Source organism: Meleagris gallopavo, chromosome 22 (genome assembly GCF_000146605.3).
Source record: "Meleagris gallopavo isolate NT-WF06-2002-E0010 breed Aviagen turkey brand Nicholas breeding stock chromosome 22, Turkey_5.1, whole genome shotgun sequence".
NCBI lineage: Eukaryota > Metazoa > Chordata > Aves > Galliformes > Phasianidae > Meleagris > Meleagris gallopavo.
The window spans coordinates 7,491,883-7,505,862 of NC_015032.2; the positions used below are offsets into that span (position 1 = coordinate 7,491,883).

The 13,980-nt window shown below is 38.5% G+C and overlaps 1 protein-coding gene across 1 annotated transcript in view; it reads left to right on the plus strand.

Annotated features, from left to right (window-relative positions):
- Nucleotides 1-13,950, plus strand: part of OSBPL2 (oxysterol binding protein like 2) — a 28,980-nt gene extending 15,030 nt beyond the window's left edge. The window contains exons 5-14 of the mRNA XM_003212010.4: nt 776-910; nt 1,615-1,712; nt 2,408-2,590; nt 4,368-4,475; nt 5,401-5,490; nt 6,109-6,232; nt 8,064-8,192; nt 8,927-9,050; nt 9,632-9,722; nt 10,471-13,950. Coding sequence (XP_003212058.1) covers nt 776-910; nt 1,615-1,712; nt 2,408-2,590; nt 4,368-4,475; nt 5,401-5,490; nt 6,109-6,232; nt 8,064-8,192; nt 8,927-9,050; nt 9,632-9,722; nt 10,471-10,573 — 1,185 coding nt within the window. The 3' untranslated portion in view covers nt 10,574-13,950. The remainder of the gene's footprint in view (nt 1-775; nt 911-1,614; nt 1,713-2,407; nt 2,591-4,367; nt 4,476-5,400; nt 5,491-6,108; nt 6,233-8,063; nt 8,193-8,926; nt 9,051-9,631; nt 9,723-10,470) is intronic.
- Nucleotides 13,951-13,980: the final 30 nt, after the last annotated feature.

A 13,980-nucleotide genomic window follows, 5' to 3' on the forward strand; every position in this document is an offset into this window, starting at 1 on the left:
GCCTGACCAAATCAGGTTAGCCAGGAGTGACTTTTCCTTACTGCCTGTGACAGTGGAAAGAAACTGTTGTGTTAATTAGTTATCTGATGGCATTTTCCACTCCACTAGATTGTAAGCATGTAAAAGATGGAAGTGCTCCGTGTCAGTGCAGCTGTTTTAATAAACATCTAGATTTGGTGGCAAATAGTAAAAGACCTGGGGAGCTGGAAATCTGTATGAGCTTTGTGTGTCTTGTATCCATATGGGAAATGAGAAACATACTGATGCAAATAACAGATTGTTTTTATAAAGCCACTAAAATATGTTAGAGCAATTCAGATAGTATTTGTTATATAACTGTTCCTCCTAAAAAAGAACTGTGATTCCTGCAGTAGAGTAGTTAGACTTTATGCATACAGATATGTGAGGTTTTCAAAGAAATGTGTGGTACCTGAATACCTGTAATGAGCTGGCTGGTGCATCATTTCCACTACTTACAGAAGTTTTAACCTCTTTTATGTAGAACAGACAGTAGAAGGTAACGTTTTTCTTGGATTTACTGGGTTCGTTGGATCAACTTTTAAAGTTTTTTTTCATTCTTTCTGATCTCTAGTAGAGTTCTGCAGTGCTTCTACATCCTTTCAGCACTAGCAATTCAAGTTCTGCTACTGACTTGTAGTGTTCTTGAAAAGACACTTGACGACTCAACTAACCCACAGCTTACTTTCAGAATTCTTAGTTTTGTCAGTCGATAACGTTATGTTCTAAGAAATTAACTTGTCCTTTTGTTACCTAGGAGTTGTCTAAGATTACAATGCCCATTGTCTTCAACGAGCCATTGAGTTTCCTTCAACGGATAACTGAATATATGGAACACATATACCTCATTAATAAGGCTTGTAGTCATGCAGAGCCCTTGGAAAGAATGCAGGCAAGTCCCAGCTACCAGCTTCTTGTTAGTTCAGAAGTGGTTTCTCTCTCTCAAAGGTCTTTCATATTAATACAACCTTTCTTTTGAGTGCATTTTTTTCCTCCCGTGCTGTTGTAGGAATTGCCATGTTTGTCTGTCTAGAGCAATTTCTTGTTATATGGTGGTTGACCTGAGTTATGTGTGATGCTTTCCTACTTTGATGCTTTGCACAAAAGTCTTCAGCAGGGGAGTGCAACAACTCACCCTTCCCAAGGCCCTCAGCCTGTTCAGGACTGTTTTAGCTGTGACTCTTTGGTATTTATGTGTTGTAAAGGTGAGATCTTGGCTTTAAATTGCCTTAAAATAAAGTTGTTTTGTGTCCTGGTGACACAAAGGCTCCTGAGCTTTCCAAAATAGGTCATAAGCATTAATTTGAATTGTTGGGTGGCTCCATGATTTCTAGAGTAAGAGAGGGGCATGGAACAGCGTATAACCTGGCAAAATTTACTACAGAAAATGAGTCCTTTTGGAACGATATGCTTGTTAACTGCTTTTATTTCACTACTTCTATATTATGCCCCATGGATTGCCAGTATTTTGGCTTTAAGCAACATATAGAGCTTTCTTTTTGGAAGAATAATAAAATATTGTACTAAGGAAAAAAAAAATTAACTCATAGTTTTAATGAACTGTTAATATAACAGTGTGTCCTTATTTCCTTACAGGCTGTAGCTGCTTTTGCAGTTTCTGCTGTAGCTTCTCAGTGGGAGAGAACTGGCAAACCATTTAACCCCCTGTTAGGAGAAACCTATGAATTAACAAGGTAATAGTTGAATTGGGATCCGAGGCTGTTTGTGTGAGCAGGCAGTCAAACTAGCTTGGTTGTTTTTTATTCACCAAAGTAAATAAAAAACTACTAAAATATGTTTAATACTTTTCTGAGCTTTGCTAAAATTATTTTCCCCAAACTAATACAGAATGTTTGAGAGGTTTTTATAGAAGCAGTCTTATTTCTATGTTTATGCAGGGTATTCTTAGAATTGTTCAGAGAATAAGTAGCTGAAGTTCTGCTGAAGACACCTGAACAGAGACTATTAACTAATTTTAAAGAGTGTTGTGCTTATTGCTATCAGATAAGTTAGTTTGAGAGGTTTTCAGCTTGCTGCAGTGGGAGATACATAAGTTACAGAGAAAAATTTCTAGTCAGACCACCTACTGCTGCCCAAGGAGTTGCAGAGTTTTCAAGAGTTATTCCAAACTTCTTCAGGTGCTTTTCTAGGTAGAAAGTCACTTGGGTCTTTCAATGGAGATTGTTTCTGGGTATAAACAGGTGTTTAAAAAGTATTCGGAAGATTATTGCTTTCATTTTAATAGTTCAAATGTGTCATGGGACTAGGAAAGTATCACCTTCAGAGTAATTTAAAAATCCTTTCAAAAAAAAATTGAAGTATCAAGTTATGTTTTTTTTTTTTTCCTGTCAGTTGATTAAGTGTATAATGCTCTTTCTTGTGTTGATAGGGAGGATTTAGGATTTAGATTTATATCTGAGCAAGTCAGCCACCACCCACCTATTAGTGCATTTTATTCTGAAGGCCTCAACAAGGACTTTATTTTTCACGGATCAATCTACCCCAAATTAAAATTCTGGGGAAAGAGTATAGAAGCGGAGCCACGGGGGACGATTACTTTGGAGCTTCTAAAGTGAGTATGAGAAGCAAATGCCTTTTGTCCTTGCGTGTTTGTGTGAAAAGAGCTGCTGCTTCAGAATAACTGCTTTGTGTGATGGCAGAATGCAAGAAGCTTGTCAGGATTTGTCAGCTTCCAGTGAAATCATCAATGCCTTTCCGTATTACTCCTAATCAGTTATGTCTCAAATTATGTGGCTGTCCACAAGCTGGTTTGTGCCAGGCATTCTGCAGTTGAACACTTAAAGGTGCTTTTCCAAAAGCTTTCCTCTGGCCTAACTTTGAGGTTGCTTTAAAATACCTTTTGAAGATAGGCATTCATGTAGAAAGGAAGTAGACATTTGGTCTTAATAAAGAGGCAACTTGACTGCATATCAAGCATTGACTCTTCCTGTAGTTTCTTTTGAAAGTACAGTTTGTTTGTCAAGCTGCTGGCATCTGATCTTCCAAAGCTTGGTCTTGGTTATAAATGTTGATGTAAATAGAGGAAATCTCCTCTGGATGTAGAAATGGCTATGAACACGAGTGTAGAATGCAGATTTGACAAAAATGTGTGTTGGTGGGGAGAGAGCCTTTATGCAGAATTAGGATTCTTGTTCTGCCTAATCAAATCACGGTACAGATTTAAATTGCAGTGTAAATGACTAAAGCACTTGGTTTAAATATTTGCATCAAGTTAGCAGAAGCTGAGCTCAGATTTTGAGCTCCTTAATGTTGTGATTCATACCAGTCTGTTGGTTTGAGAAGTCTGAGAGTTATTCTGGGCCAGACTTAAGTTTAGGGAACAACATCATCAATCAGGCTTAAGTGCTGTGTTTATGTTGACTCTGACTGTGTTTTCTGTGTTAGAAAGCACGATTCTTCCCCACTTTTCCAGCATAAATAAACATTTCGATTCATCTTCACAGGGCATGAATGTCTTCTGTTATATCTTATGCTCCACGGATTTTGTTGTCAATAAGTTCATGAATAAAAACATGTACTAAGGCTGGGGGGATGATTTTTTTATTTTTTTCCCCACTTGAAGAGTAGTCATTATTCTGAAGTACTTGAATATAGTTTGCTGTGGAAAATTGTCAGACTTTGTTGATCTGTTTTTTTCTCTGATAGTTGGAAATATTAAGTATGTTTGTTTGCTCCATACTTAATGGAACTAGAAGCCCAAGGCATTTGTTACAGAGGATGCTGCTTATTTCTGCTTTATTTATTTTTTTTTTTTGGTATTAAAGTAGAGTTTGCATGCTTTTCTAATATGGATTGATTGCTAACCAGGTTGATTGCTAATCTGATGGGGGCTAACTTTTGCTGGAAAACTCAGAGGACCACTTTGAGTTATAAGAAAAGCTAACCAAACTCTCTGGGTTGTGATACAGATCTACCATAAAGTGCTTTAGGAAGAGTCTGCAGTGCCTCTGCGGTAGTGAGTAGAAGGCAGTGTTAGGCTTTGTCAGTGCAGTTCTCATCTGTTATTTTCTATCACAGACAATTTTAAAAGCTCACATTATTGAGCTGGAGTTTGTATTCAAAAGCACAGCAACTGTAAAACTTGCTAATTCAACTCTTTAACAAGGAAGAAAAGGAAAGGGCATATCGCACTGTTAACTTGCGCTCATGTTTACATGCAGCATGTGGTTGGCTTACAAAGAAAAGTCTGTTTCTTTTCTGTTTTGAAGTTAGCTGCTGGCTGTTCATGGGAGCGGTAAATATTTTGCCCTGCTGCAAATAGAGTTACAACAGGCTTACATTCCACTGCAAACTCAAGAAACGGATTTATTTTCCTGTTTTCTTTACAGACATAGTGAAGCTTACACATGGACAAATCCAACCTGTTGTGTACATAATGTAATTATTGGTAAACTGTGGCTAGAACAATATGGAACGGTAGAAATCGTGAATCACAGGTAATGCCAAGCATGGGGGCTGGTGCCTGGTCCTTTTCACTTCTGTTACAAAGCAGATGCTTTCCTGGGATACACACCTTCAGTATTTGTAGGCCTAGAGAGTTTTTTCCTGTTTTCTGACAAATGCAAACTATTCATTGGGCTGAGCTTAGTATCATAGTAATGTAAATGAAAAGGCAAATGAATAGATAAAAGCTTCGTAGCCCATAAGTCATCTACATTTGTGAGCTACCTATTCAAATTCAGCCTTATTGACAGAGAACAGAAATTAAATATAACTCCAGAACCATTAAATGGAATAATTGCTGGAGGCGTGCTGCAGACCTCCATCAGCTTGATTTTCATTTGGCTCTCTTTTAATTTTGATAATAGGAAATGTATTCAATTAAGAATACACAGAATAGCACAGACATATGACTTAGAATAGTAGTATAAGTATAGAGCGTGTCAATTGCTCTGCCAACTGCCTGCAAAAAAGCCTTTTACTTTACATAAAATAAAGGAGAGAATAATCTCCTGTAAAATAGGAGGTTTTTTTTGGAAAACTTCTTTATTACAGAAGAATGCAGCACTTATAATACAGCACCTGGTTTTTTTGTGAATAGATTGAAGGTTTGTTCCAGCAGGCTGCTGTGCTAGTACTTCCATCTCATCAAATCTACAATTGTCTCTTAAATTCACACGTGCAACCCACGATGGTCTCTTTGTGCTTAATATAGAAACTTGGCCATATAACTCACTGTGATAACTCACTCAAATAATAAACCATAGTTAAAGAAAAATTACGATATCAGTAATTACCTCTCATTACTTACATGAAAAAAAGCTAAAATAAAGTGCAGATAAGGGGGGTAGAGGGAAATGCTCTTACTGATGTGTTTAGGGGCTCGCTTCCTGAAGTGTGTACTTGAAATTTTCTCTGCAGTACTGGAGATAAATGTGTCCTTAATTTTAAACCGTGTGGGCTGTTTGGAAAAGAGCTTCACAGAGTGGAGGGATACATCCAGGACAAAAAGTAAGTGCTACGTCTGTTGGCCTCTCTGTTTCTGTGCACTGTGATACTGCTTTAGTGCTGATGAGGTGACTATGACTGATGGGAGTGCAAAGTTGTTACAATGCAGTTTATAACCATTTGCATTCCCAGTGTCAGCATTAGATTCCTTAGTTGGGATGAGGATTTCCAGTAGTATTAGGAAACTCTCCAGTCTGGCCACTTGGAATGAAGGTGTCCAGGGAAAGCACAGAGTAGTTGAAACTCAGTTTCAGTCTTCAGCTTAAAATAATGACAACAAAGTTATTGAAAGTATTTAATCAAGCCCAAGGCTGTTATGTGACTCTTGGGGTCTTTCTGTAAGCTGGTGGCTTCGCTGCGCCCACACTCATTTCAGTAATAGCAAAAGGTACGTAACTAAGTCATGAGAATGTGTTCTGCAGGACTGAATACCAGAAAGACTAGTCGAAGGTCAATCATTTTCTTTACATTAATCTAGTATCTGGATTCTAAGAAATCTGCAAAGAAACAAAAAGCAGCAGGGTAGGAAGCTCTGTACTTAATGCAGACCAGGATCTGTACGACTTGGCTGAGAAGGCCTTGTGGGAAGCAAAAGCTAACTCTCCTCTGCTCTCTCTGCAGCAGAAAGAAGCTGTGCGTCATCTATGGCAAGTGGACAGAATGCTTGTGGTGCACTGATCCCACTACGTATGAGACTTACAAAAAGAACGAGAAGAGAGGTGGTGAGCAAAAGAAATTGAAGCCGGTAAGATTAAGGATCCTATAGGGAGTAAAAATACCAAAATATGTAAAATGAGAGGAAATCATCTTCTTTTCAGAAATGATCGGGTTGGTGGTACATAGAGGGTTATAATTGTTCATCTTTTGGTAGGGATCTGAGGGATGCAGCTTCGTGAGAAAGCGTTGCACTTTGAAATTATGTTGGCTTTAATGAGAGCTGCTGGTACTTGGGAACTTACAGGAATTGTGATTGCTAGAGACTTGTCAGAGTTGTCATCATATATCAGCTCCCAAGCCTTTTCTTCAACAAAGAAAGTGGCTATACTGCTGCTTCTAGATGGGAAAATATCTGAGTGTAGGCATTTAAAAAGAAAATTCCCTAAGTACCATGTTTAAGTCATTTATGCCTTTTTGGGTGATGAAACCTTTTTGAATTTCTGGTGCAGACAGCCTTTAAAGCAGAAGGGTCTGGAAATTTGTGGATTTTTTCATCATGTGTCTGGATCAGATAAGTTACTGCCAAAGCCTCAGGGTTATATGGAAAATGCAAAATGTTGTGCGATGCAGAGGACTGTTGTGTTTTCCAGTATCGACAGAAGTCTTGTGGGCTCTGGTTGCTTGTATGAAATGAAAATAATGAGCTAAAGTTGAGAGTGATTTGCTTCTGCTTGGGAAACTCAGTCTTTCTTTTAAATACTCATATGATGGGAATCCAGAGCAACAATAGGCCTTGTTTTTTTGCCTCTGGATTCTGTCATGGTGCAGGCTTGTATTTTGACTTATTTTTAAATAATAAGATTTTGTTCACCCTAAGAAAGTCAACTCCTTCCTTCCTTCCTGTGGAATTTATATTTAGAGGAGGAACTGTTTTGAAGAGAACAAACGAGACACATCAGAAGAGGCAGAAGGAAAATAGGAGAGGAGAACTGTGACATCCTAACAGTAGAATGATATTGCCTCTTCCATTCTGATGGTTGTGCTTTCAGGTGATTTCTCATGTTGAAAGCCTCTGAACTTACACGATGCAGCTGTGTTCTGAGACAGATTCTCCTGTGGTTCAGGCTGATGATAGGGACCAGGCATGCAGAAGGCAGGTCTTCAAGTAGTCAAGGGAAGCTGTCAAGGGATCTGTGCTTTGTGCAGATCAAGTGAATTCAACACTATAGCTGGTGTTGTTTGGCCTGATCCTGTGGAGAGATAATGCTTGATATGTATGTGCTCTGCTTGCCTTTCAGTAGTATGAGGAAGGTGTTGTTTTCTGCTGTGTTTGTGCTGTGTGCAGCCTCTTTCTTTCCTCTAACTGCTTGCAGAACCAGATTGTATTTTCTTCCTAAAATAAATAGCCAGAACAAAAGTGATTGAGGTCTATGAACGGTGGAATAAAAATAGTGAGGTGATGAAATAAAAATCTTCATCCACCTTCAAGTAGAATTCAGAAAGTATATAGTCCAGCTCTATAAGATTGCCACTGCTAACACATACCATAGCATTGAGAATGGGAATGCTGACCAGAGCCTTCTCTGGGAATGGGAAATATTAGTTTCTTGTAAGAGTAGTTGTTGAATTCCTATTGCAACTTAGACAGCACGTGCATTAATGTATATAAACTGATGTGGAACTTGACTCTTAATGTGAAAAGGTGGCATGTTTTAGTTGAAATAAAATTGATGAACTCATACCCTAATTCGTTCTTCATTAATTAAATAAATAAGGTACTTTTGCAAGTGACAAAGCAATCAGTATCCAAAAGACGAGCAGGTGCTATTTATCTTTCTTCTGCCATTACAGAAACTAGTTTAAACTATAGTCTTGACTCATTTGAACCTGAGGAAGTAATGGTGTTATCTTTGTTTCAGAGTGAGGATGTTATAAAATCGGAAAACGATGAGGCTGACGATATGCCAGAAGTTCAAGACACCGTGCAGTTTATACCAGGCAGTAAATTGCTTTGGAGAATAAATTGTAGGCCACCCAACTCATCACAGGTAACTGTTTCAGTCAGTGTGTATGTTCCTGTCACAAGTGACTCATCCCAGGGAACATGAGTGATGTTCAAGGGAAGCCCTATTGAAAGTGTCTGTCCTTAGTGTGCTTCTTGGCAGGTTCTGGCAGTTCTTGCTTCAACAGCAAAATTAAACTGAAGCAAGCTGTCCGCTTCATTCCTGTGCTGAAAGCAGCAGAGTTAGTAGAATGTGTGATCTGACTGCAGCTGCTTCATTGTGTGATCTGTGAGATCTTTCTTTCTGTGCAAGAAGTGGCTGAAATATGGATGTGTGTTCCCTACTGCTAACCCTGCTGTTGGAAGGCAGGCTTCCAAAAATGCAGTAACTGGGCATTTGGATATTAACCTAAGCTAATGTTCTCTGAAATTAATGAATGAAAACATGCATACTTTCCTGGGACAAATGACTTGTTTTCTTAGTTTTAGATGTGTTTACTTTTTTCTTTATGAAGAAAAATCATGGTATTTAATATGAGATATAGAGGAAATAAATTTCTATTTTCTGAAGCAAAGGCTGTTATTACCATACTGCTCCTCCCTCCCCTTTAAAAAAAAAAAAAGTCAGTTTGGAACGAACCTGTCTTGCTTTCAAGGTGGCCAGTGGAAGAGGGTTTGACTCAGTAATTTCTCTTAGAAACTTTGTTGTATCCATTCAGTATAGGAAACCTACTGCTGCTTTGCCAAAATAACGTGTATTGTCTACAATTTGCCTTTAAGATGTACAATTTCACCAGTTTTGCTGTGAGTCTCAATGAGCTAGAGAAGGGCATGGAAGCAATATTAGCTCCCACTGACTGTCGGCTACGTCCAGATATCAGAAACATGGAAAATGGAAACATGGGTATGTGTTTGAAGAAAATGTTTTCACATCAGTAAAATCTGAGAGGGATAACTGAATCGGGGTTGTTTGCTATCGGAATGATATCGTCAGTTTCTTATTCTCAAAGCAACGTTAACATCATTTCATCATGATCACGCTTTTGTACAGTATAATGCCTGTTTTCTCCTTAAATAGCTTGGGAGAGCAAGTGTGTCCCAGGTGGATCTCAAGACTGCTATCCTGTGTTGGAGGACATTGCGTGTTTGTTGGGGGACGCTGGCAGACATTTTCTCTTGCTCTGGTGTTTATCAGATAGTGGGGGGGAAAAAACACACTGTTACAGTCAATCTAAATTCTTTCCCACTGTCTGGTTGGATAATACTCTGTAATTTTACCATGTACTCTATTTGTAGTCACAACATTTCTGATATGACAATTTTAGTTCTGTCACCTGTAGTTGTCATTGTTGAGTAGATTGTGTCCAGCAAACACTTTCTCTCATTCAGATGAACTATGTTTTATTTCTTTGCAGTCTTTTCCCTGCTTTCTGCATTTTTATTTCCATTTTGCTAAATAACTGTTCTCATTGAAATGTTTGCTAGATGTGGCTAGTAAAGAAAAAGAGAGACTAGAGGAGAAACAAAGAGCTGCTCGCAAGGAGCGCGCGAAAGACGAAGTGGAGTGGCAGACACGGTAAGGAGCAGGAAACTGGGCATTTATGTCATGCTTTGAATGCTGCTGTTTTACTGCCTGAAATGCTTTTAGTGAAGACAACGTGTGTTTGACTTCCTGCATGACAGCACAATTTGTATTATTTTGTAGTAATTTGCTGGTCAACTCTTAAATAACGTAGCTGGAAAACCAAATTGCTGATAATTTTGTGCTAGAAAATTATAATAAATGCTGAAACCTGTCATAAATAACTGGTAATGCTGTTCTTTTGATTTTAAGCTCTCAGAACTCACCTTTTTTGTAGAGTGAATAAAACATTAAGTCCCATCTCCTCCCATAACCAATTCCTGTCTAACTTTTGGCAGTTGAGTAGCATGTTGTGGCCCTTTAAGGCCTTTTACTTTCAAACTTCTAGGACTTCTTGGATGGTTACTTCAGAAACTGCTTTTAGAAAGTCTTATAAAGTGAAAAATAATTGTGCTATCAATATATGATCAAAAGTATCAGTGCTATTTTTATTTGGAATAAGACAGCAGTTTGAAAATCCATTTCATACTCCTTCCTGACTTCATGCAAAAAAGAATGAATGGTAAGACAGTCACCACTCTGCAGGAAGCTTAATGCCTTGTTTTTCATGCTCAGAATGCTGGCAGAGGCTCTCCCCCTCCACTAAGAAATATCAGTGTCATTCAACAATGTTCTTGGGAAAGAAGCAAAGTTCTGGGTTTTTTGTTCACCCTCCTAACTGATTTTTTCTTTTTTTCTCCAGGTGGTTTCATCAAGGCACTAACCCATACACTGGGACTTCAGATTGGCTGTACTCAGGTGGCTATTTTGATAGAAATTTCTCAGACTGTCCGGACATATATTGAAATAATGGAACCAATAGCTCATCTCATCTGGACATCTAGTTACTAGATTTCATTGTAAGCCAGTTAGTCTGGTTTTGTGAATAACAAAATTCAGCTTTTCTAAGTAAATCCTAACAAAACATCTATCAGTCAACAATCAAGGATTTAATGATCACTAATGTTGGATTGCCAAATATTTAAACACTGTTGCATTCTTTTCATAAAGCTACATCTGAAATCATCATATTTTCACTAATTTTTAAAAGGACCTTTGGATCTCCGTTTTTTTCCCTAGTTTTTTGTCAGGAAGGTATGCTGTATCTGGTAGAGCTCGTAACATCCTTGAAAACTATGTAACTTTAAGAAAATAGGGATAATACCATCTTAGAGTAGTGAGGAATCTAAGTTTTCAGAACTTGGAGCAGGGATGAAAAGTTCATAAGGTACGAACGTGATAAAATCTAGTACTGTGGCTATTTCCCATGAAGAGATGCATGTGAAACTTTCATACAGTATGTAGCACTATGTGGGGACTGGAGTTCCCGGCCCCTCACTCAATATGATTCAATAATTCAAAGACATTGAGAAACAAAAAACAACTTTAGCTTCTCGAACTGTAGTCGTCTGTTACAAAGTCTTCACAATTTCTGGTCACTGTGAGCATTAAACTATATACCTGTGATAAAATTACATAAAACATATGTTAAGAGCAAGGTGCATTAAACGATACGTGCTTTTTCTGAAGTCAGATGCTGCTCTTAAAGTATGAGAAACTTCAGGAGCAATTGCAGGAATGCAGAGGTGGTTACAATGTAAAATATATTGCTTGCTACCACTTGGAGGCTTAGATCTTCTGCACTACTTTTGGCAGCTTTGGCACTAAATATGCTTCTAGACTAAACTTTTATTTGGAAGCACTTGGTATGTATATCCACACAGATCTCATATTTCTGGGATGTTTTTGTTTGCATGTTTTTCATTATTAAGTCACGTCTGTTTTGTATGTTGTAAAGGAGCAGAATCAATTTCAAGCTGTGGCAGTTACCTATTACATGTTTTCTGTGAGCATGTGATGTCATAAAAGTGGAATTTTTTTTGTTCCATATTGAAACGTCGAAGCCATATAATGGAAATAATTGAACTACAGATCAATTACTGGACTGATATATTAATTTTCAAAGTGATACACTTCTGGTGAGGAGAGAGGAAAGGGAGTCTTGAAAAATTAGGTCTAGTAAGTAAAACTAATCCTAAGGTTGCTTTTTTTTTTTTTAATGAAAACTTTGGAGTAACTAGGCAAAAAAGGAAAATGGCTGCATTGCCTTTAGGCTTACAGTGATTCAGAGATCACTGGTGCTAACCTGCAGCACCTTGAGAAATTTGTGGAACAATTGATCCAGCTGATCTCTAAACACATTCATGGTTTCATCTGAAGAGCAGACTGTGCTTCTATCTCAGTGATAGGATTAAAAAGCAAAAGGTTAACATAATCATGGAGAAACATTTTTGTATCAAGTTATGCATCACGTGATTGGACTAACTTTAATTTGGGGGATTTAGCTGTTGTCTTCATTGGAAAACTGAGACAAATGGTAAAAATTCAAGGCAGTTAAAAGGCCTAACCTGAAATGTGCTCATGGCAACGTTATTCTGTTGCCAGAAATCATACTTTGCTGATTTTCTTTACACACAAACTGAATGTGGTAATATGGCTCAGAGAACAAATTTATATTTTGTTTCTAATAAACGCTCAGATGCTTGACTTTTAAAAAGACCTTGCTGATCAGTATGGGATAGCATAAAAATACTTTTGAGTCTTTTTGTAAAAATCAACTCGAATTACTGTTCCAGGCACTGGAATGCTCCTTGTAGATTTTCTGCCTGCTGTGGAACCATTCCTATTGGAAGGATTGAAAAGATTCACAGGCTAAGCCAGTTTAACATCTCACAGGAGATTAAAACTTGCTTAAGCTAAATTATACATTTAAGGTTGGAGTCAAGTGCTCTTTAAAAGCATATGAATAGAATGGAAAAAATGCAGAGTAATTGGTAAATACTGTTTTTAAGAAGAAATGGACAGGTTAGCATCTCTTCTCTTGAATTAGGATTTTAATTTAAGCACCCTTTTCATTATGCAAAAACAGAATTATACCATGTTTATTTGAAACTTCAGTTTAGGAATTTCATGTAATTTAAAAATAAATTGGCAAGTTTTCTAAAATAAGAGTTAGTTACATCTTTAGCCCTTTCTCCCCTCTCTTCAGTGTAATGTTTTTAGGGAAATCTCGAATGGCTTCCAACTCTGTTCTTTTAATTATTTTATTATTCTTCACTGAAAACATTTACAAAATATTTTCTCATTGCTGCTGAAAAGTCTCTGCCTGGCGAGCCACGGGATGCCCGATGGCACATTGTGATCTCTCCGAAAGTGAAAAAAGAATATTTTAAATGCAGATCTCAGTAGTTTACATGTCAAAACATTAACTTTGCACCTTTTAAAAGAATGTCACTTTTATAACTTGATTAAGCACTGTATATAAGATAACTGTGTTAGTATATGTTAATACTGTAGAGAAACCATCTAGAAAGAAAATTATAATAAATGCTTAATTCCCTTTGGGCCTCTAGGTGGTGAGAGAGGTTTGTGAGGGAGGTAGGGGCAGCTGTGTGAGGACAGGGCTGGAGATGGCCAGGTCGCTTATGGTCACCACGATGTTTGTTGTGCAAAAAGTGATTTAAATTCGAGCTCTGAATGCCGGGGAGGAGAAGGGGGGCCGTGAGGTGAAAACGATGCCTTTGTGGAGGGATGGAGTGGCTGCTGAGAGCTCTGTGGGAATGCGCTGTGTGGGCACTGGGCGCTTTGTGTGGCAGTGCCTGAGGGCTGGGGGGCAGCTGCCTCAGTGGTGCTTGTGGGATGGCTGGTACCTGATTGAAGAGGACAGGAATATGCCCTGAAATGGTCAGATTAAAACAACAACAACAAAACAGAACTAAATGGCTGCATTTGCAGCTGTGTAATAACTAAAAATCGTTTCTCAGTGAATTGAAACCAAGCAGTGGAAATTGGCTGAAGCGCTCCCAGAATCTCCACAGCTTTCCCCCAAAATGGTCACAAGGGGCTCAGCGTGGCTCTGCCCTGTGGCATCTCTGCTTGTGTCGTGCACCTGAGCGGGGTGGGAGGGAGAGGGGGAGGGGCGGTGAGGCCCGGCCGTACGATGAGGCCCGGCCCTGCGGAAGTGCTGAGTGAAATGCATTTATTTTTGTAATATTTAATAACTGTCGATGCCCGTCTCTATTAACAACCGTCTTTGGCTTTTTAGAGAAGTCTGTACAGGTCTGCGGACGTGAATGTTACACTGTAAAGCTGTAAATCCGAATAAAGCTCATTTTGAAGAAGAGAGGGGGTCGCGACCTCTGCTTGGCGGAGG